This window comes from Oncorhynchus keta, chromosome 13, assembly GCF_023373465.1.
Source record: "Oncorhynchus keta strain PuntledgeMale-10-30-2019 chromosome 13, Oket_V2, whole genome shotgun sequence".
Taxonomy (NCBI): domain Eukaryota; kingdom Metazoa; phylum Chordata; class Actinopteri; order Salmoniformes; family Salmonidae; genus Oncorhynchus; species Oncorhynchus keta.
This window is the reverse complement of record NC_068433.1, coordinates 60,001-85,099: the sequence shown is the minus strand read 5'-3', so window position 1 is coordinate 85,099 and position 25,099 is coordinate 60,001. Positions and strand designations below refer to the sequence as shown.

At 42.5% G+C, this 25,099-nt stretch overlaps 1 protein-coding gene across 1 annotated transcript in view; it reads right to left on the bottom strand.

Annotated features, from left to right (window-relative positions):
- LOC118379923 (uncharacterized) overlaps nt 1–21,585 on the bottom strand; it is a 51,437-nt gene extending 29,852 nt beyond the window's left edge. The window contains exon 1 of the mRNA XM_052458758.1: nt 20,475–21,585. Within this exon, the coding sequence (XP_052314718.1) occupies nt 20,475–21,515 (1,041 nt within the window). The 5' untranslated portion in view covers nt 21,516–21,585. The remainder of the gene's footprint in view (nt 1–20,474) is intronic.
- Nucleotides 21,586–25,099: the final 3,514 nt, after the last annotated feature.

Genomic DNA, 25,099 nt, shown 5'->3' with positions numbered 1-25,099 from the left:
GCAGTAAAATGGACTCTACAGTAACATGGGCATTCTGCTGTAAAATGGACCCTACAGTAACATGGGCATTCTGCTGTAAAATGGACCCTACAGTAACATGGGCATTCTGCTGTAAAATGGACTCTACAGTAACATGGGCATTCTGCTGTAAAATGGACTCTACAGTAACATGGGCATTCTGCTGTAAAATGGACCCTACAGTAACATGGGCATTCTGCTGTAAAATGGACTCTACAGTAACATGGGCATTCTGCTGTAAAATGGACTCTACAGTAACATGGGCATTCTGCTGTAAAATGGACCCTACAGTAACATGGGAATTCTGCTGTAAAATGGACTCTACAGTAACATGGACATTCTGCTGTAAAATGGACTCTACAGTAACATGGGCATTCTGCTGTAAAATGGACCCTACAGTAACATGGGCATTCTGCTGTAAAATGGACCCTACAGTAACATGGGCATTCTGCTGTAAAATGGACTCTACAGTAACATGGGCATTCTGCTGTAAAATGGACTCTACAGTAACATGGGCATTCTGCTGTAAAATGGACCCTACAGTAACATGGGCATTCTGCTGTAAAATGGACTCTACAGTAACATGGGCATTCTGCTGTAAAATGGACTCTACAGTAACATGGGCTATCTGCTGTAAAATGGACTCTACAGTAACATGGGCATTCTGCTGTAAAATGGACCCTACAGTAACATGGGCATTCTGCTGTAAAATGGACTCTACAGTAACATGGGCATTCTGCTGTAAAATGGACTCTACAGTAACATGGGCATTCTGCTGTAAAATGGACTCTACAGTAACATGGGCATTTTGCTGTAAAATGGACTCTACAGTAACATGGGCATTCTGCTGTAAAATGGACTCTACAGTAACATGGGCATTCTGCTGTAAAATGGACTCTACAGTAACATGGGCATTCTGCTGTAAAATTGACTCTATAGTAACATGGGCATTCTGCTGTAAAATGGACTCTACAGTAACATGGGCATTCTGCTGTAAAATGGACAGTAACATGGGCATTCTGCTGTAAAATGGACTCTACAGTAACATGGGCATTCTGCTGTAAAATGGACCCTACAGTAACATGGGCATTCTGCTGTAAAATGGACCCTACAGTAACATGGGCATTCTGCTGTAAAATGGACAGTAACATGGGCATTCTGCTGTAAAATGGACTCTACAGTAACATGGGCATTCTGCTGTAAAATGGACCCTACAGTAACATGGGCATTCTGCTGTAAAATGGACCCTACAGTAACATGGGCATTCTGCTGTAAAATGGACTCTACAGTAACATGGGCATTCTGCTGTAAAATGGACCCTACAGTAACATGGGCATTCTGCTGTAAAATGGACAGTAACATGGGCATTCTGCTGTAAAATGGACTCTACAGTAACATGGGCATTCTGCTGTAAAATGGACCCTACAGTAACATGGGCATTCTGCTGTAAAATGGACCCTACAGTAACATGGGCATTCTGCTGTAAAATGGACTCTACAGTAACATGGGCATTCTGCTGTAAAATGGACCCTACAGTAACATGGGCATTCTGCTGTAAAATGGACCCTACAGTAACATGGGCATTCTGCTGTAAAATGGAGTCTACAGTAACATGGGCATTCTGCTGTAAAATGGACCCTACAGTAACATGGGCATTCTGCTGTAAAATGGACCCTACAGTAACATGGGCATTCTGCTGTAAAATGGACTCTACAGTAACATGGGCATTCTGCTGTAAAATGGACCCTACAGTAACATGGGCATTCTGCTGTAAAATGGACTCTACAGTAACATGGGCATTCTGCTGTAAAATGGACTCTACAGTAACATGGGCATTCTGCTGTAAAATGGACTCTACAGTAACATGGGCATTCTGCTGTAAAATGGACTCTACAGTAACATGGGCATTCTGCTGTAAAATGGACAGTAACATGGGCATTCTGCTGTAAAATGGACAGTAACATGGGCATTCTGCTGTAAAATGGACTCTACAGTAACATGGGCATTCTGCTGTAAAATGGACCCTACAGTAACATGGGCATTCTGCTGTAAAATGGACCCTACAGTAACATGGGCATTCTGCTGTAAAATGGACCCTACAGTAACATGGGCATTCTGCTGTAAAATGGACCCTACAGTAACATGGGCATTCTGCTGTAAAATGGACCCTACAGTAACATGGGCATTCTGCTGTAAAATGGACTCTACAGTAACATGGGCATTCTGCTGTAAAATGGACCCTACAATAACATGGGCATTATGCTGTAAAATGGACTCTACAGTAACATGGGCATTCTGCTGTAAAATGGACCCTACAGTAACATGGGCATTCTGCTGTAAAATGGACCCTACAGTAACATGGGCATTCTGCTGTAAAATGGACCCTACAGTAACATGGGCATTCTGCTGTAAAATGGACTCTACAGTAACATGGGCATTCTGCTGTAAAATGGACCCTACAGTAACATGGGCATTCTGCTGTAAAATGGACCATACAGTAACATGGGCATTCTGCTGTAAAATGGACCCTACAGTAACATGGGCATTCTGCTGTAAAATGGACCCTACAGTAACATGGGCATTCTGCAGTAAAATGGACCCTACAGTAACATGGGCATTCTGCTGTAAAATGGACCCTACAGTAACATGGGCATTCTGCTGTAAAATGGACCCTACAGTAACATGGGCATTCTGCTGTAAAATGGACTCTACAGTAACATGGGCATTCTGCTGTAAAATGGACTCTACAGTAACATGGGCATTCTGCTGTAAAATGGACCCTACAGTAACATGGGCATTCTGCTGTAAAATGGACCCTACAGTAACATGGGCATTCTGCTGTAAAATGGACCCTACAGTAACATGGGCATTCTGCTGTAAAATGGACCCTACAGTAACATGGGCATTCTGCTGTAAAATGGACCCTACAGTAACATGGGCATTCTGCTGTAAAATGGACCCTACAGTAACATGGGCATTCTGCTGTAAAATGGACCCTACAGTAACATGGGCATTCTGCTGTAAAATGGACCCTACAGTAACATGGGCATTCTGCTGTAAAATGGACCCTACAGTAACATGGGCATTCTGCTGTAAAATGGACTCTACAGTAACATGGGCATTCTGCTGTAAAATGGACCCTACAATAACATGGGCATTATGCTGTAAAATGGACTCTACAGTAACATGGGCATTCTGCTGTAAAATGGACCCTACAGTAACATGGGCATTCTGCTGTAAAATGGACCATACAGTAACATGGGCATTCTGCTGTAAAATGGACCCTACAGTAACATGGGCATTCTGCTGTAAAATGGACCCTACAGTAACATGGGCATTCTGCAGTAAAATGGACTCTACAGTAACATGGGCGTTCTGCTGTAAAATGGACCCTACAGTAACATGGGCATTCTGCTGTAAAATGGACCCTACAGTAACATGGGCATTCTGCTGTAAAATGGACTCTACAGTAACATGGGCATTCTGCTGTAAAATGGACTCTACAGTAACATGGGCATTCTGCTGTAAAATGGACACTACAGTAACATGGGCATTCTGCTGTAAAATGGACTCTACAGTAACATGGGCATTCTGCTGTAAAATGGACTCTACAGTAACATGGGCATTCTGCTGTAAATGGACCCTACAGTAACATGGGAATTCTGCTGTAAAATGGACTCTACAGTAACATGGACATTCTGCTGTAAAATGGACTCTACAGTAACATGGGCATTCTGCTGTAAAATGGACCCTACAGTAACATGGGCATTCTGCTGTAAAATAGACCCTACAGTAACATGGGCATTCTGCTGTAAAATGGACTCTACAGTAACATGGGCATTCTGCTGTAAAATGGACTCTACAGTAACATGGGCATTCTGCTGTAAAATGGACCCTACAGTAACATGGGCATTCTGCTGTAAAATGGACTCTACAGTAACATGGGCATTCTGCTGTAAAATGGACTCTACAGTAACATGGGCTATCTGCTGTAAAATGGACTCTACAGTAACGCGGGCATTCTGCTGTAAAATGGACCCTACAGTAACATGGGCATTCTGCTGTAAAATGGACTCTACAGTAACATGGGCATTCTGCTGTAAAATGGACAGTAACATGGGCATTCTGCTGTAAAATGGACTCTACAGTAACATGGGCATTCTGCTGTAAAATGGACCCTACAGTAACATGGGCATTCTGCTGTAAAATGGACCCTACAGTAACATGGGCATTCTGCTGTAAAATGGACAGTAACATGGGCATTCTGCTGTAAAATGGACTCTACAGTAACATGGGCATTCTGCTGTAAAATGGACCCTACAGTAACATGGGCATTCTGCTGTAAAATGGACCCTACAGTAACATGGGCATTCTGCTGTAAAATGGACTCTACAGTAACATGGGCATTCTGCTGTAAAATGGCCCCTATAGTAACATGGGCATTCTGCTGTAAAATGGACAGTAACATGGGCATTCTGCTGTAAAATGGACTCTACAGTAACATGGGCATTCTGCTGTAAAATGGACCCTACAGTAACATGGGCAATTCTGCTGTAAAATGGACCCTACAGTAACATGGGCATTCTGCTGTAAAATGGACTCTACAGTAACATGGGCATTCTGCTGTAAAATGGACCCTACAGTAACATGGGCATTCTGCTGTAAAATGGACCCTACAGTAACATGGGCATTCTGCTGTAAAATGGAGTCTACAGTAACATGGGCATTCTGCTGTAAAATGGACCCTACAGTAACATGGGCATTCTGCTGTAAAATGGACCCTACAGTAACATGGGCATTCTGCTGTAAAATGGACTCTACAGTAACATGGGCATTCTGCTGTAAAATGGACCCTACAGTAACATGGGCATTCTGCTGTAAAATGGACTCTACAGTAACATGGGCATTCTGCTGTAAAATGGACTCTACAGTAACATGGGCATTCTGCTGTAAAATGGACTCTACAGTAACATGGGCATTCTGCTGTAAAATGGACTCTACAGTAACATGGGCATTCTGCTGTAAAATGGACAGTAACATGGGCATTCTGCTGTAAAATGGACTCTACAGTAACATGGGCATTCTGCTGTAAAATGGACTCTACAGTAACATGGGCATTCTGCTGTAAAATGGACCCTACAGTAACATGGGCATTCTGCTGTAAAATGGACCCTACAGTAACATGGGCATTCTGCTGTAAAATGGACCTCTACAGTAACATGGGCATTCTGCTGTAAAATGGACCCTACAGTAACATGGGCATTCTGCTGTAAAATGGACCCTACAGTAACATGGGCATTCTGCTGTAAAATGGACTCTACAGTAACATGGGCATTCTGCTGTAAAATGGACCCTACAGTAACATGGGCATTATGCTGTAAAATGGACTACAGTAACATGGGCATTCTGCTGTAAAATGGACTCTACAGTAACATGGGCATTCTGCTGTAAAATGGACCCTACAGTAACATGGGCATTCTGCTGTAAAATGGACCTACAGTAACATGGGCATTCTGCTGTAAAATGGACCCTACAGTAACATGGGCATTCTGCTGTAAAATGGACAGTAACATGGGCATTCTGCTGTAAAATGGACTCTACAGTAACATGGGCATTCTGCTGTAAAATGGACCCTACAGTAACATGGGCATTCTGCTGTAAAATGGACCCTACAGTAACATGGGCATTCTGCTGTAAAATGGACTCTACAGTAACATGGGCATTCTGCTGTAAAATGGACTCTACAGTAACATGGGCATTCTGCTGTAAAATGGACTCTACAGTAACATGGGCATTCTGCTGTAAAATGGACTCTACAGTAACATGGGCATTCTGCTGTAAAATGGACTCTACAGTAACATGGGCATTCTGCTGTAAAATGGACCCTACAGTAACATGGGCATTCTGCTGTAAAATGGACTCTACAGTAACATGGACATTCTGCTGTAAAATGGACTCTACAGTAACATGGGCATTCTGCTGTAAAATGGACCCTACAGTAACATGGGCATTCTGCTGTAAAATGGACTCTACAGTAACATGGGCATTCTGCTGTAAAATGGACTCTACAGTAACATGGGCATTCTGCTGTAAAATGGACCCTACAGTAACATGGGCATTCTGCTGTAAAATGGACTCTACAGTAACATGGGCATTCTGCTGTAAAATGGACTCTACAGTAACATGGGCTATCTGCTGTAAAATGGACTCTACAGTAACGGGCATTCTGCTGTAAAATGGACCTACAGTAACATGGGCATTCTGCTGTAAAATGGACTCTACAGTAACATGGGCATTCTGCTGTAAAATGGACTCTACAGTAACATGGGCATTCTGCTGTAAAATGGACTCTACAGTAACATGGGCATTCTGCTGTAAAATGGACTCTACAGTAACATGGGCATTCTGCTGTAAAATGGACTCTACAGTAACATGGGCATTCTGCTGTAAAATTGACTCTATAGTAACATGGGCATTCTGCTGTAAAATGGACTCTACAGTAACATGGGCATTCTGCTGTAAAATGGACAGTAACATGGGCATTCTGCTGTAAAATGGACCCTACAGTAACATGGGCATTCTGCTGTAAAATGGACTCTACAGTAACATGGGCATTCTGCTGTAAAATGGACCCTACAGTAACATGGGCATTCTGCTGTAAAATGGACCCTACAGTAACATGGGCATTCTGCTGTAAAATGGACTCTACAGTAACATGGGCATTCTGCTGTAAAATGGACTCTACAGTAACATGGGCATTCTGCTGTAAAATGGACTCTACAGTAACATGGGCATTCTGCTGTAAAATGGACCCTACAGTAACATGGGCATTCTGCTGTAAAATGGACCTACAGTAACATGGGCAGTAACATGGGCATTCTGCTGTAAAATGGACCCTACAGTAACATGGGCATTCTGCTGTAAAATGGACCCTACAGTAACATGGGCATTCTGCTGTAAAATGGACCCTACAGTAACATGGGCATTCTGCTGTAAAATGGACCCTACAGTAACATGGGCATTCTGCTGTAAAATGGACCCTACAGTAACATGGGCATTCTGCTGTAAAATGGACTCTACAGTAACATGGGCATTCTGCTGTAAAATGGACTCTACAGTAACATGGGCATTCTGCTGTAAAATGGACCCTACAGTAACATGGGCATTCTGCTGTAAAATGGACTCTACAGTAACATGGGCATTCTGCTGTAAAATGGACCTACAGTAACATGGGCATTCTGCTGTAAAATGGACCCTACAGTAACATGGGCATTCTGCTGTAAAATGGACCCTACAGTAACATGGGCATTCTGCTGTAAAATGGACCCTACAGTAACATGGGCATTCTGCTGTAAAATGGACCCTACAGTAACATGGGCATTCTGCTGTAAAATGGACTCTACAGTAACATGGGCATTCTGCTGTAAAATGGACTCTACAGTAACATGGGCATTCTGCTGTAAAATGGACCTGCTGTAAAATGGACTAAGTAACATGGGCATTCTGCTGTAAAATTGACTCTACAGTAACATGGGCATTCTGCTGTAAAATGGACCCTACAGTAACATGGGCATTCTGCTGTAAAATGGACCATACAGTAACATGGGCATTCTGCTGTAAAATGGACCCTACAGTAACATGGGCATTCTGCTGTAAAATGGACCCTACAGTAACATGGGCATTCTGCTGTAAAATGGACTCTACAGTAACATGGGCATTCTGCTGTAAAATGGACCCTACAGTAACATGGGCATTCTGCTGTAAAATGGACCCTACAGTAACATGGGCATTCTGCATTCTGTAAAATGGACTCTACAGTAACATGGGCATTCTGCTGTAAAATGGACTCTACAGTAACATGGGCATTCTGCTGTAAAATGGACCATACAGTAACATGGGCATTCTGCAGTAAAATGGACTCTACAGTAACATGGGCATTCTGCTGTAAAATGGACCCTACAGTAACATGGGCATTCTGCTGTAAAATGGACCCTACAGTAACATGGGCATTCTGCTGTAAAATGGACTCTACAGTAACATGGGCATTCTGCTGTAAAATGGACTCTACAGTAACATGGGCATTCTGCTGTAAAATGGACCCTACAGTAACATGGGCATTCTGCTGTAAAATGGACTCTACAGTAACATGGGCATTCTGCTGTAAAATGGACTCTACAGTAACATGGGCATTCTGCTGTAAAATGGACAGTAACATGGGCATTCTGCTGTAAAATGGACTCTACAGTAACATGGGCATTCTGCTGTAAAATGGACTCTACAGTAACATGGGCATTCTGCTGTAAAATGGACCCTACAGTAACATGGGCATTCTGCTGTAAAATGGACCCTACAGTAACATGGGCATTCTGCTGTAAAATGGACCCTACAGTAACATGGGCATTCTGCTGTAAAATGGACCCTACAGTAACATGGGCATTCTGCTGTAAAATGGACCCTACAGTAACATGGGCATTCTGCTGTAAAATGGACTCTACAGTAACATGGGCATTCTGCTGTAAAATGGACCCTACAATAACATGGGCATTATGCTGTAAAATTGACTCTACAGTAACATGGGCATTCTGCTGTAAAATGGACCCTACAGTAACATGGGCATTCTGCTGTAAAATGGACCATACAGTAACATGGGCATTCTGCTGTAAAATGGACCCTACAGTAAAATGGGCATTCTGCTGTAAAATGGACCCTACAGTAACATGGGCATTCTGCAGTAAAATGGACTCTACAGTAACATGGGCATTCTGCTGTAAAATGGACCCTACAGTAACATGGGCATTCTGCTGTAAAATGGACCCTACAGTAACATGGGCATTCTGCTGTAAAATGGACTCTACAGTAACATGGGCATTCTGCTGTAAAATGGACTCTACAGTAACATGGGCATTCTGCTGTAAAATGGACCATACAGTAACATGGGCATTCTGCAGTAAAATGGACTCTACAGTAACATGGGCATTCTGCTGTAAAATGGACTCTACAGTAACATGGGCATTCTGCTGTAAAATGGACCCTACAGTAACATGGGCATTCTGCTGTAAAATGGACTCTACAGTAACATGGGCATTCTGCTGTAAAATGGACCCTACAGTAACATGGGCATTCTGCTGTAAAATGGACCCTACAGTAACATGGGCATTCTGCTGTAAAATGGACAGTAACATGGGCATTCTGCTGTAAAATGGACTCTACAGTAACATGGGCATTCTGCTGTAAAATGGACCCTAGAGTAACATGGGCATTCTGCTGTAAAATGGACCCTACAGTAACATGGGCATTCTGCTGTAAAATGGACTCTACAGTAACATGGGCATTCTGCTGTAAAATGGACCCTACAGTAACATGGACATTCTGCTGTAAAATGGACAGTAACATGGGCATTCTGCTGTAAAATGGACTCTACAGTAACATGGGCATTCTGCTGTAAAATGGACCCTACAGTAACATGGGCATTCTGCTGTAAAATGGACCCTACAGTAACATGGGCATTCTGCTGTAAAATGGACTCTACAGTAACATGGGCATTCTGCTGTAAAATGGACCCTACAGTAACATGGGCATTCTGCTGTAAAATGGACTCTACAGTAACATGGGCATTCTGCTGTAAAATGGACTCTACAGTAACATGGGCATTCTGCTGTAAAATGGACTACAGTAACATGGGCATTCTGCTGTAAAATGGACAGTAACATGGGCATTCTGCTGTAAAATGGACTCTACAGTAACATGGGCATTCTGCTGTAAAATGGACCCTACAGTAACATGGGCATTCTGCTGTAAAATGGACCCTACAGTAACATGGGCATTCTGCTGTAAAATGGACCCTACAGTAACATGGGCATTCTGCTGTAAAATGGACCCTACAGTAACATGGGCATTCTGCTGTAAAATGGACCCTACAGTAACATGGGCATTCTGCTGTAAAATGGACTCTACAGTAACATGGGCATTCTGCTGTAAAATGGACCCTACAATAACATGGGCATTATGCTGTAAAATTGACTCTACAGTAACATGGGCATTCTGCTGTAAAATGGACCCTACAGTAACATGGGCATTCTGCTGTAAAATGGACCATACAGTAACATGGGCATTCTGCTGTAAAATGGACCCTACAGTAAAATGGGCATTCTGCTGTAAAATGGACCCTACAGTAACATGGGCATTCTGCAGTAAAATGGACTCTACAGTAACATGGGCATTCTGCTGTAAAATGGACCCTACAGTAACATGGGCATTCTGCTGTAAAATGGACAGTAACATGGGCATTCTGCTGTAAAATGGACTCTACAGTAACATGGGCATTCTGCTGTAAAATGGACCCTAGAGTAACATGGGCATTCTGCTGTAAAATGGACCCTACAGTAACATGGGCATTCTGCTGTAAAATGGACTCTACAGTAACATGGGCATTCTGCTGTAAAATGGACTCTACAGTAACATGGGCATTCTGCTGTAAAATGGACCCTACAGTAACATGGGCATTCTGCTGTAAAATGGACCCTACAGTAACATGGGCATTCTGCAGTAAAATGGACTCTACAGTAACATGGGCATTCTGCTGTAAAATGGACCCTACAGTAACATGGGCATTCTGCTGTAAAATGGACAGTAACATGGGCATTCTGCTGTAAAATGGACTCTACAGTAACATGGGCATTCTGCTGTAAAATGGACCCTAGAGTAACATGGGCATTCTGCTGTAAAATGGACCCTACAGTAACATGGGCATTCTGCTGTAAAATGGACTCTACAGTAACATGGGCATTCTGCTGTAAAATGGACCCTACAGTAACATGGACATTCTGCTGTAAAATGGACAGTAACATGGGCATTCTGCTGTAAAATGGACTCTACAGTAACATGGGCATTCTGCTGTAAAATGGACCCTACAGTAACATGGGCATTCTGCTGTAAAATGGACCCTACAGTAACATGGGCATTCTGCTGTAAAATGGACTCTACAGTAACATGGGCATTCTGCTGTAAAATGGACCCTACAGTAACATGGGCATTCTGCTGTAAAATGGACTCTACAGTAACATGGGCATTCTGCTGTAAAATGGACTCTACAGTAACATGGGCATTCTGCTGTAAAATGGACAGTAACATGGGCATTCTGCTGTAAAATGGACAGTAACATGGGCATTCTGCTGTAAAATGGACTCTACAGTAACATGGGCATTCTGCTGTAAAATGGACCCTACAGTAACATGGGCATTCTGCTGTAAAATGGACCCTACAGTAACATGGGCATTCTGCTGTAAAATGGACCCTACAGTAACATGGGCATTCTGCTGTAAAATGGACCCTACAGTAACATGGGCATTCTGCTGTAAAATGGACCCTACAGTAACATGGGCATTCTGCTGTAAAATGGACTCTACAGTAACATGGGCATTCTGCTGTAAAATGGACCCTACAATAACATGGGCATTATGCTGTAAAATTGACTCTACAGTAACATGGGCATTCTGCTGTAAAATGGACCCTACAGTAACATGGGCATTCTGCTGTAAAATGGACCATACAGTAACATGGGCATTCTGCTGTAAAATGGACCCTACAGTAAAATGGGCATTCTGCTGTAAAATGGACCCTACAGTAACATGGGCATTCTGCAGTAAAATGGACTCTACAGTAACATGGGCATTCTGCTGTAAAATGGACCCTACAGTAACATGGGCATTCTGCTGTAAAATGGACCCTACAGTAACATGGGCATTCTGCTGTAAAATGGACTCTACAGTAACATGGGCATTCTGCTGTAAAATGGACTCTACAGTAACATGGGCATTCTGCTGTAAAATGGACCATACAGTAACATGGGCATTCTGCAGTAAAATGGACTCTACAGTAACATGGGCATTCTGCTGTAAAATGGACTCTACAGTAACATGGGCATTCTGCTGTAAAATGGACCCTACAGTAACATGGGAATTCTGCTGTAAAATGGACTCTACAGTAACATGGACATTCTGCTGTAAAATGGACTCTACAGTAACATGGGCATTCTGCTGTAAAATGGACCCTACAGTAACATGGGCATTCTGCTGTAAAATGGACTCTACAGTAACATGGGCATTCTGCTGTAAAATGGACTCTACAGTAACATGGGCATTCTGCTGTAAAATGGACCCTACAGTAACATGGGCATTCTGCTGTAAAATGGACTCTACAGTAACATGGGCATTCTGCTGTAAAATGGACTCTACAGTAACATGGGCTATCTGCTGTAAAATGGACTCTACAGTAACGCAGGCATTCTGCTGTAAAATGGACCCTACAGTAACATGGGCATTCTCATGTAAAATGGACTCTACAGTAACATGGGCATTCTGCTGTAAAATGGACAGTAACATGGGCATTCTGCTGTAAAATGGACTCTACAGTAACATGGGCATTCTGCTGTAAAATGGACCCTAGAGTAACATGGGCATTCTGCTGTAAAATGGACCCTACAGTAACATGGGCATTCTGCTGTAAAATGGACTCTACAGTAACATGGGCATTCTGCTGTAAAATGGACCCTACAGTAACATGGGCATTCTGCTGTAAAATGGACAGTAACATGGGCATTCTGCTGTAAAATGGACTCTACAGTAACATGGGCATTCTGCTGTAAAATGGACCCTACAGTAACATGGGCATTCTGCTGTAAAATGGACCCTACAGTAACATGGGCATTCTGCTGTAAAATGGACTCTACAGTAACATGGGCATTCTGCTGTAAAATGGACCCTACAGTAACATGGGCATTCTGCTGTAAAATGGACCCTACAGTAACATGGGCATTCTGCTGTAAAATGGACTCTACAGTAACATGGGCATTCTGCTGTAAAATGGACTCTACAGTAACATGGGCATTCTGCTGTAAAATGGACCATACAGTAACATGGGCATTCTGCAGTAAAATGGACTCTACAGTAACATGGGCATTCTGCTGTAAAATGGACTCTACAGTAACATGGGCATTCTGCTGTAAAATGGACCCTACAGTAACATGGGCATTCTGCTGTAAAATGGACCCTACAGTAACATGGGCATTCTGCTGTAAAATGGACTCTACAGTAACATGGGCATTCTGCTGTAAAATGGACTCTACAGTAACATGGGCATTCTGCTGTAAAATGGACCCTACAGTAACATGGGCATTCTGCTGTAAAATGGACTCTACAGTAACATGGGCATTCTGCTGTAAAATGGACTCTACAGTAACATGGGCATTCTGCTGTAAAATGGACCCTACAGTAACATGGGCATTCTGCTGTAAAATGGACTCTACAGTAACATGGGCATTCTGCTGTAAAATGGACTCTACAGTAACATGGGCATTCTGCTGTAAAATGGACTCTACAGTAACATGGGCATTCTGCTGTAAAATGGACTCTACAGTAACATGGGCATTCTGCTGTAAAATGGACTCTACAGTAACATGGGCATTCTGCTGTAAAATGGACAGTAACATGGGCATTCTGCTGTAAAATGGACTCTACAGTAACATGGGCATTCTGCTGTAAAATGGAACCTACAGTAACATGGGCATTCTGCTGTAAAATGGACCCTACAGTAACATGGGCATTCTGCTGTAAAATGGACTCTACAGTAACATGGGCATTCTGCTGTAAAATGGACCCTACAGTAACATGGGCATTCTGCTGTAAAATGGACAGTAACATGGGCATTCTGCTGTAAAATGGACTCTACAGTAACATGGGCATTCTGCTGTAAAATGGACCCTACAGTAACATGGGCATTCTGCTGTAAAATGGACCCTACAGTAACATGGGCATTCTGCAGTAAAATGGACTCTACAGTAACATGGGCATTCTGCTGTAAAATGGACCCTACAGTAACATGGGCATTCTGCTGTAAAATGGACCCTACAGTAACATGGGCATTCTGCTGTAAAATGGACTCTACAGTAACATGGGCATTCTGCTGTAAAAGGGACTCTACAGTAACATGGGCATTCTGCTGTAAAATGGACCATACAGTAACATGGGCATTCTGCAGTAAAATGGACTCTACAGTAACATGGGCATTCTGCTGTAAAATGGACTCTACAGTAACATGGGCATTCTGCTGTAAAATGGACCCTACAGTAACATGGGCATTCTGCTGTAAAATGGACCCTACAGTAACATGGGCATTCTGCTGTAAAATGGACTCTACAGTAACATGGACATTCTGCTGTAAAATGGACTCTACAGTAACATGGGCATTCTGCTGTAAAATGGACCCTACAGTAACATGGGCATTCTGCTGTAAAATGGACTCTACAGTAACATGGGCATTCTGCTGTAAAATGGACTCTACAGTAACATGGGCATTCTGCTGTAAAATGGACCCTACAGTAACATGGGCATTCTGCTGTAAAATGGACTCTACAGTAACATGGGCATTCTGCTGTAAAATGGACTCTACAGTAACATGGGCATTCTGCTGTAAAATGGACTCTACAGTAACGCATGGGCATTCTGCTGTAAAATGGACCCTACAGTAACATGGGCATTCTGCTGTAAAATGGACTCTACAGTAACATGGGCATTCTGCTGTAAAATGGACTCTACAGTAACATGGGCATTCTGCTGTAAAATGGACTCTACAGTAACATGGGCATTCTGCTGTAAAATTGACTCTATAGTAACATGGGCATTCTGCTGTAAAATGGACTCTACAGTAACATGGGCATTCTGCTGTAAAATGGACAGTAACATGGGCATTCTGCTGTAAAATGGACAGTAACATGGGCATTCTGCTGTAAAATGGACTCTACAGTAACACGGGCATTCTGCTGTAAAATGGACCCTACAGTAACATGGGCATTCTGCTGTAAAATGGACCCTACAGTAACATGGGCATTCTGCTGTAAAATGGACAGTAACATGGGCATTCTGCTGTAAAATAGAATCTACAGTAACATGGGCATTCTGCTGTAAAATGGACCCTAGAGTAACATGGGCATTCTGCTGTAAAATGGACCCTACAGTAACATGGGCATTCTGCTGTAAAATGGACTCTACAGTAACATGGGCATTCTGCTGTAAAATGGACCCTACAGTAACATGGGCATTCTGCTGTAAAATGGACAGTAACATGGGCATTCTGCTGTAAAATGGACTCTACAGTAACATGGGCATTCTGCTGTAAAATGGACCCTACAGTAACATGGGCATTCTGCTGTAAAATGGACCCTACAGTAACATGGGCATTCTGCTGTAAAATGGACTCTACAGTAACATGGGCATTCTGCTGTAAAATGGACCCTACAGTAACATGGGCATTCTGCTGTAAAATGGACTCTACAGTAACATGGGCATTCTGCTGTAAAATGGACTCTACAGTAACATGGGCATTCTGCTGTAAAATGGACAGTAACATGGGCATTCTGCTGTAAAATGGACTCTACAGTAACATGGGCATTCTGCTGTAAAATGGACTCTACAGTAACATGGGCATTCTGCTGTAAAATGGACCCTACAGTAACATGGGCATTCTGCTGTAAAATGGACCCTACAGTAACATGGGCATTCTGCTGTAAAATGGACCCTACAGTAACATGGGCATTCTGCTGTAAAATGGACCCTACAGTAACATGGGCATTCTGCTGTAAAATGGACCCTACAGTAACATGGGCATTCTGCTGTAAAATGGACTCTACAGTAACATGGGCATTCTGCTGTAAAATGGACCCTACAATAACATGGGCATTATGCTGTAAAATGGACTCTACAGTAACATGGGCATTCTGCTGTAAAATGGACCCTACAGTAACATGGGCATTCTGCTGTAAAATGGACCATACAGTAACATGGGCATTCTGCTGTAAAATGGACCCTACAGTAACATGGGCATTCTGCTGTAAAATGGACCCTACAGTAACATGGGCATTCTGCAGTAAAATGGACTCTACAGTAACATGGGCATTCTGCTGTAAAATGGACCCTACAGTAACATGGGCAATCTGCTGTAAAATGGACCCTACAGTAACATGGGCATTCTGCTGTAAAATGGACTCTACAGTAACATGGGCATTCTGCTGTAAAATGGACTCTACAGTAACATGGGCATTCTGCTGTAAAATGGACCATACAGTAACATGGGCATTCTGCAGTAAAATGGACTCTACAGTAACATGGGCATTCTGCTGTAAAATGGACTCTACAGTAACATGGACATTCTGCTGTAAAATGGACCCTACAGTAACATGGGAATTCTGCTGTAAAATGGACTCTACAGTAACATGGGCATTCTGCTGTAAAATGGACTCTACAGTAACATGGGCATTCTGCTGTAAAATGGACCCTACAGTAACATGGGCATTCTGCTGTAAAATGGACTCTACAGTAACATGGGCATTCTGCTGTAAAATGGACTCTACAGTAACATGGGCATTCTGCTGTAAAATGGACCCTACAGTAACATGGGCATTCTGCTGTAAAATGGACTCTACAGTAACATGGGCATTCTGCTGTAAAATGGACTCTACAGTAACATGGGCTATCTGCTGTAAAATGGACTCTACATGGAACAGTAACGGGCATTCTGCTGTAAAATGGACCCTACAGTAACATGGGCATTCTGCTGTAAAATGGACTCTACAGTAACATGGGCATTCTGCTGTAAAATGGACTCTACAGTAACATGGGCATTCTGCTGTAAAATGGACTCTACAGTAACATGGGCATTCTGCTGTAAAATGGACTCTACAGTAACATGGGCATTCTGCTGTAAAATGGACTCTACAGTAACATGGGCATTCTGCTGTAAAATTGACTCTATAGTAACATGGGCATTCTGCTGTAAAATGGACTCTACAGTAACATGGGCATTCTGCTGTAAAATGGACAGTAACATGGGCATTCTGCTGTAAAATGGACAGTAACATGGGCATTCTGCTGTAAAATGGACTCTACAGTAACATGGGCATTCTGCTGTAAAATGGACCCTACAGTAACATGGGCATTCTGCTGTAAAATGGACCCTACAGTAACATGGGCATTCTGCTGTAAAATGGACAGTAACATGGGCATTCTGCTGTAAAATGGACTCTACAGTAACATGGGCATTCTGCTGTAAAATGGACCCTAGAGTAACATGGGCATTCTGCTGTAAAATGGACCCTACAGTAACATGGGCATTCTGCTGTAAAATGGACTCTACAGTAACATGGGCATTCTGCTGTAAAATGGACTCTACAGTAACATGGGCATTCTGCTGTAAAATGGACTCTACAGTAACATGGGCATTCTGCTGTAAAATGGACTCTACAGTAACATGGGCATTCTGCTGTAAAATTGACTCTATAGTAACATGGGCATTCTGCTGTAAAATGGACTCTACAGTAACATGGGCATTCTGCTGTAAAATGGACAGTAACATGGGCATTCTGCTGTAAAATGGACAGTAACATGGGCATTCTGCTGTAAAATGGACTCTACAGTAACATGGGCATTCTGCTGTAAAATGGACCCTACAGTAACATGGGCATTCTGCTGTAAAATGGACCCTACAGTAACATGGGCATTCTGCTGTAAAATGGACAGTAACATGGGCATTCTGCTGTAAAATGGACTCTACAGTAACATGGGCATTCTGCTGTAAAATGGACCCTAGAGTAACATGGGCATTCTGCTGTAAAATGGACCCTACAGTAACATGGGCATTCTGCTGTAAAATGGACTCTACAGTAACATGGGCATTCTGCTGTAAAATGGACCCTACAGTAACATGGGTTTCTGCTGTAAAATGGACAGTAACATGGGCATTCTGCTGTAAAATGGACTCTACAGTAACATGGGCATTCTGCTGTAAAATGGACCCTACAGTAACATGGGCATTCTGCTGTAAAATGGACTCTACAGTAACATGGGCATTCTGCTGTAAAATGGACCCTAGAGTAACATGGGCATTCTGCTGTAAAATGGACCCTACAGTAACATGGGCATTCTGCTGTAAAATGGACTCTACAGTAACATGGGCATTCTGCTGTAAAATGGACCCTACAGTAACATGGGTTTCTGCTGTAAAATGGACAGTAACATGGGCATTCTGCTGTAAAATGGACTCTACAGTAACATGGGCATTCTGCTGTAAAATGGACCCTACAGTAACATGGGCATTCTGCTGTAAAATGGACCCTACAGTAACATGGGCATTCTGCTGTAAAATGGACTCTACAGTAACATGGGCATTCTGCTGTAAAATGGACCCTACAGTAACATGGGCATTCTGCTGTAAAATGGACCCTACAGTAACATGGGCATTCTGCTGTAAAATGGACCCTACAGTAACATGGGCATTCTGCTGTAAAATGGACTCTACAGTAACATGGGCATTCTGCTGTAAAATGGACCCTACAGTAACATGGGCATTCTGCTGTAAAATGGACCCTACAGTAACATGGGCATTCTGCTGTAAAATGGACTCTACAGTAACATGGGCATTCTGCTGTAAAATGGACCCTACAGTAACATGGGCATTCTGCTGTAAAATGGACTCTACAGTAACATGGGCATTCTGCTGTAAAATGGACTCTACAGTAACATGGGCATTCTGCTGTAAAATGGACTCTACAGTAACATGGGCATTCTGCTGTAAAATGGACTCTACAGTAACATGGGCATTCTGCTGTAAAATGGACAGTAACATGGGCATTCTGCTGTAAAATGGACTCTACAGTAACATGGGCATTCTGCTGTAAAATGGACCCTACAGTAACATGGGCATTCTGCTGTAAAATGGACCCTACAGTAACATGGACATTCTGCTGTAAAATGGACAGTAACATGGGCATTCTGCTGTAAAATGGACTCTACAGTAACATGGGCATTCTGCTGTAAAATGGACCCTACAGTAACATGGGCATTCTGCTGTAAAATGGACAGTAACATGGGCATTCTGCTGTAAAATGGACCCTACAGTAACATGGGCATTCTGCTGTAAAATGGACTCTACAGTAACATGGGCATTCTGCTGTAAAATGGACTCTACAGTAACATGGGCATTCTGCTGTAAAATGGACTCTACAGTAACATGGGCATTCTGCTGTAAAATGGACTATACAGTAACATGGGCATTCTGCTGTAAAATGGACCCTACAGTAACATGGGCATTCTGCTGTAAAATGGACTCTACAGTAACATGGGCATTCTGCTGTAAAATGGACTCTACAGTAACATGGGCATTCTGCTGTAAAATGGACAGTAACATGGGCATTCTGCTGTAAAATGGACTCTACAGTAACATGGGCATTCTGCTGTAAAATGGACCCTACAGTAACATGGACATTCTGCTGTAAAATGGACCCTACAGTAACATGGACATTCTGCTGTAAAATGGACAGTAACATGGGCATTCTGCTGTAAAATGGACTCTACAGTAACATGGGCATTCTGCTGTAAAATGGACCCTACAGTAACATGGGCATTCTGCTGTAAAATGGACAGTAACATGGGCATTCTGCTGTAAAATGGACCCTACAGTAACATGGGCATTCTGCTGTAAAATGGACTCTACAGTAACATGGGCATTCTGCTGTAAAATGGACTCTACAGTAACATGGGCATTCTGCTGTAAAATGGACTCTACAGTAACATGGGCATTCTGCTGTAAAATGGACTATACAGTAACATGGGCATTCTGCTGTAAAATGGACCCTACAGTAACATGGGCATTCTGCTGTAAAATGGACTCTACAGTAACATGGGCATTCTGCTGTAAAATGGACTCTACAGTAACATGGGCATTCTACTGTAAAATGGACCCTACAGTAACATGGGCATTCTGCTGTAAAATGGACAGTAACATGGAATCTACAACGGGATGAAACTTGATGGTTTCTTGCAGAAAACAAATAGCAAATGAGTCTTCGGTTGCCTTGGCAACACATGATTTTACTCTTAACGGTTATGACGTGACCAACAGGGTCGAAAATTCCTAAAACTATCTTTTGAAAATTTTGACGAAGAGGAAATATAATACATTTTCCGTACCTCGTTGAGGACCGAGTGGGTTTGAGACCCCTGGCCTACGTGGTAGGGGCTTGGGATGGAATAGGCTGTATTCTGATTCTCTCCCCCTATCCTGAAGTGTGCACTTGTTCACTAACCCATCATGCATTTAAAAAAGCATTGGATTGGTGCAGGGACAGCTGGAAGGAGTCTCCAACATCTTCCTCACATCGGTCCATTCCTTTTACATCCATGAGGGGGAGTGTGTGAATGCAGACTTCAGGAGAAAGATAGGGAACCTGAACGTAGAATCTGTGTGTGTGTGTGTGTGTGTGTGTGTGTGTGTGTGTGTGTGTGTGTGTGTGTGTGTGTGTGTGTGTGTGTGTGTGTGTGTGTGTGTGTGTGTGTGTGTGTGTGTGTGTGTGTGTGTGTGTGTGTGTGTGTGTGTGTGTGTGTGTGTGTGTGTGTGTGTCTGTCTCCTACCTCTAGCTGTATACTCCCAGCCTTCTTCTTCAGTTCGTCACACTTCCTGAACTTACAGATCTGATGACCTGTCTTCCTGTTTCTACAGGCTGAACACACCCCACAGTTAATCAGTCTTCTGCAGGGGGCACACACTCCACACCGCTTCCTCTTCCTCTTGGAGGCTCCTGACCCCTGACCCCCAGAGGTCATCCCCGGCGAGGTTGAAGAGCAGGGTGAGGGGTTTGTCTGGTTCACATGGTGGCAGTCCGACAGAAGTTGGTTATGATTGGTCGTCATCTGGAAGTGGGAGGAGTCCGAAATGTTATTGTGCGACCCCATCGCCATGACGATGACTCCGGGTGGTAACCCCAACATTCCGGCAGGGAAGTTGGACATGTTGACTCCGCCTCCTCCTCCGTTGCCACTGCTGCTGCGATTCGATAAGCTGAGCATGTCCTGGTGGGCATGGCCCTGTTTGGTCATGTGATTGGCGGCAGCATAGCCGGACTGGAAGTTGTTATTCCCGTGATGATGATGCATTTCCTGTCCCTGTGAGGAGGTGTGTCCTCCATGTCTTGCGTGCTGCTTGCCCTCTCCACCCTGACCGGTCCGGTGGGGCTGCATGTGCGTTGTCGAGGGCGACGGGTGTGTTGCGGGCGGCGCTAGGGGCGTGGCCTGATGCACGGGAGGTTTCCGCCCCCAAAGCATCGCCGCGTTGACGTTCATATTCATGTTGATGTTGTCATGACAACCCCACGGCGACACGCCCGCCACTCCGAGCCTGCCGCCGGGGAACATAGGAGCGGTGATGTGGGCAAGCTTGGCCGACTGAGGGAAGTTCGTGCTGTTAACTGCGTTCATATTCACGTTGGTTTTAGTGTAGAAGTTAGCGAAGGATTGGTATCGCTCCATCTCAGCCGTATAGTCCAGGACCGGAGTGAGACCACAACCGCCCACGGCGACCGCACCGCTCTGATCAGGGTGGTGACCGCGCGTGGTTGTGGTTGAGGACAGGTTGTGACCGCTGTGATCGTTGTGTACACTGCTGGACATGACCATACTGTGGGAGCACGGAGGTCTGTGGTTGTGTTGGTCAGAAGATATAACCCTTTATGGTCTCATTTGAAGACCTCTCTAAGGAGAGAGAGAAATATATACATTTTTTAAATAGTGAATAACTTGAAATACACAAACTGAAACAACATGCCAGAATCAGTTTGGTCTAACTAAATCCTCTAACGACTGACTTAGTTTGGTCTAACTAAATCCTCTAACCACTGACTTAGTTTGGTCTAACTAAATCCTCTAACGACTGACTTAGTTTGGTCTAACTAAATCCTCTAACCACTGACTTAGTTTGGTCTAACTAAATCCTCTAACGACTGACTTAGTTTGGTCTAACTAAATCCTCTAACCACTGACTTAGTTTGGTCTAACTAAATCCTCTAACGACTGACTTAGTTTGGTCTAACTAAATCCTCTAACTACTGACTTAGTTTGGTCTAACTAAATCCTCTAACCACTGACTTAGTTTGGTCTAACTAAATCCTCTAACCACTGACTTAGTTTGGTCTAACTAAATCCTCTAACCACTGACTTAGTTTGGTCTAACTAAATCCTCTAACCACTGACTTAGTTTGGTCTAACTAAATCCTCTAACCACTGACTTAGTTTGGTCTAACTAAATCCTCTAACCACTGACTTAGTTTGGTCTAACTAAATCCTCTAACCACTGACTTAGTTTGGTCTAACTAAATCCTCTAACCACTGACTTAGTTTGGTCTAACTAAATCCTCTAACCACTGACTTAGTTTGGTCTAACTAAATCCTCTAACCACTGACTTAGTTTGGTCTAACTAAATCCTCTAACCACTGACTTAGTTTGGTCTAACTAAATCCTCTAACCACTGACTTAGTTTGGTCTAACTAAATCCTCTAACCACTGACTTAGTTTGGTCTAACTAAATCCTCTAACTACTGACTTAGTTTGGTCTAACTAAATCCTCTAACCACTGACTTAGTTTGGTCTAACTAAATCCTCTAACCACTGACTTAGTTTGGTCTAACTAAATCCTCTAACCACTGACTTAGTTTGGTCTAACTAAATCCTCTAACCACTGACTTAGTTTGGTCTAACTAAATCCTCTAACCACTGACTTAGTTTGGTCTAATTAAATCCTCTAACCACGGGCTTAGTTTGGTCTAACTAAATCCTCTAACCACTGGCTTAGTTTGGTCTAACTAAATCCTCTAACCACTGACTTAGTTTGGTCTAACTAAATCCTCTAACCACTGACTTAGTTTGGTCTAACTAAATCCTCTAACCAAGGGCTTAGTTTGGTCTAACTACATCTTCTAACCACTGACTTAGTTTGGTCTAACTAAATCCTCTAACCACTGGCTTAGTTTGGTCTAACTAAATCCTCTAACCACTGACTTAGTTTGGTCTAACTAAATCCTCTAACCACTGACTTAGTTTGGTCTAACTAAATCCTCTAACCACTGACTTAGTTTGGTCTAACTAAATCCTCTAACCACTGACTTAGTTTGGTCTAACTAAATCCTCTAACCACTGACTTAGTTTGGTCTAACTAAATCCTCTAACCACTGACTTAGTTTGGTCTAACTAAATCCTCTAACCACTGACTTAGTTTGGTCTAACTAAATCCTCTAACCAATGACTTAGTTTGGTCTAACTAAATCCTCTAACCACTGACTTAGTTTGGTCTAACTAAATCCTCTAACCACTGACTTAGTTTGGTCTAACTAAATCCTCTAACCACTGACTTAGTTTGGTCTAACTAAATCCTCTAACCACTGACTTAGTTTGGTCTAACTAAATCCTCTAACCACTGACTTAGTTTGGTCTAACTAAATCCTCTAACCACTGACTTAGTTTGGTCTAACTAAATCCTCTAACCACTGACTTAGTTTGGTCTAACTAAATCCTCTAACCACTGACTTAGTTTGGTCTAACTAAATCCTCTAACTACTGACTTAGTTTGGTCTAACTAAATCCTCTAACCACTGACTTAGTTTGGTCTAACTAAATCCTCTAACCACTGACTTAGTTTGGTCTAACTAAATCCTCTTACCACTGACTTAGTTTGGTCTAACTAAATCCTCTAACCACTGACTTAGTTTGGTCTAACTAAATCCTCTAACCACTGACTTAGTTTGGTCTAATTAAATCCTCTAACCACGGGCTTAGTTTGGTCTAACTAAATCCTCTAACCACTGGCTTAGTTTGGTCTAACTAAATCCTCTAACCACTGACTTAGTTTGGTCTAACTAAATCCTCTAACCACTGACTTAGTTTGGTCTAACTAAATCCTCTAACCAAGGGCTTAGTTTGGTCTAACTACATCTTCTAACCACTGACTTAGTTTGGTCTAACTAAATCCTCTAACCACTGGCTTAGTTTGGTCTAACTAAATCCTCTAACCACTGACTTAGTTTGGTCTAACTAAATCCTCTAACCACTGACTTAGTTTGGTCTAACTAAATCCTCTAACCACGGGCTTAGTTTGGTCTAACTAAATCCTCTAACCACTGACTTAGTTTGGTCTAACTAAATCCTCTAACCACTGACTTAGTTTGGTCTAACTAAATCCTCTAACCAAGGGCTTAGTTTGGTCTAACTAAATCCTCTAACCAAGGGCTTAGTTTGGTCTAACTAAATCCTCTAACCACTGACTTAGTTTGGTCTAACTAAATCCTCTAACCACTGGCTTAGTCTGGTCTAACTAAATCCTCTAACCACTGACTTAGTTTGGTCTAACTAAATCCTCTAACCACTGGCTTAGTTTGGTCTAACTAAATCCTCTAACCACTGACTTAGTTTGGTCTAACTAAATCCTCTAACCACTGACTTAGTTTGGTCTAACTAAATCCTCTAACCACTGACTTAGTTTGGTCTAACTAAATCCTCTCCATCTCTCTCTCACAAGTTTAGCAGTGGTGGAAAAAGTACTCAATTGTCATACTTGAGAAAAAAAGTAAAGATACCTTAATAGAAAATGACTCAAGTAAAAGTGAAAGTTACCCAGTAAAATAATACTTGAGTAAAAGTCTAAAAGTATTTGGTTTTAAATATACATAAGTATCTAAAGTAAAAGTATAAATCATTTCACATTCCTTATATTCAGCAAACCAAACGGCACCATTTTCTTGTTTTATTATTTTACTTGATAGCCAACACTCAGACATGAGTCATATTTTACTGATACGCAGGGGCACACTCCAACACTCAGACATGAGTCATATTTTACTGATACGCAGGGGCACACTCCAACACTCAGACATGATTTGCACACGAAGCATTTGTGTTTAGTGAGTCTGCCAGAGGGATGAACAGGGCCATTCTCTTGATAAGTGTGTGAATTTGACCAGTATATTTTCTTTAGGATTGGAGTGGAGTAAAAGTTGTCAAAAATATAAATAGTAAAGTACAGATACCCCCAAAAAATTACTTAAGTAGTACTTTAAAGTATTTTTACTTGAGTACTACTATAAACCACTGCTAGGTTTCCATCCAATGGCGACAGATTTTCATGCAAATATTCTAAAATCTGCATCAAGAAAATATGTGGCGTTTCCACTAAACTGCCTTGTTGAGAATAAAAAGCTGTGTGTGATGAGGT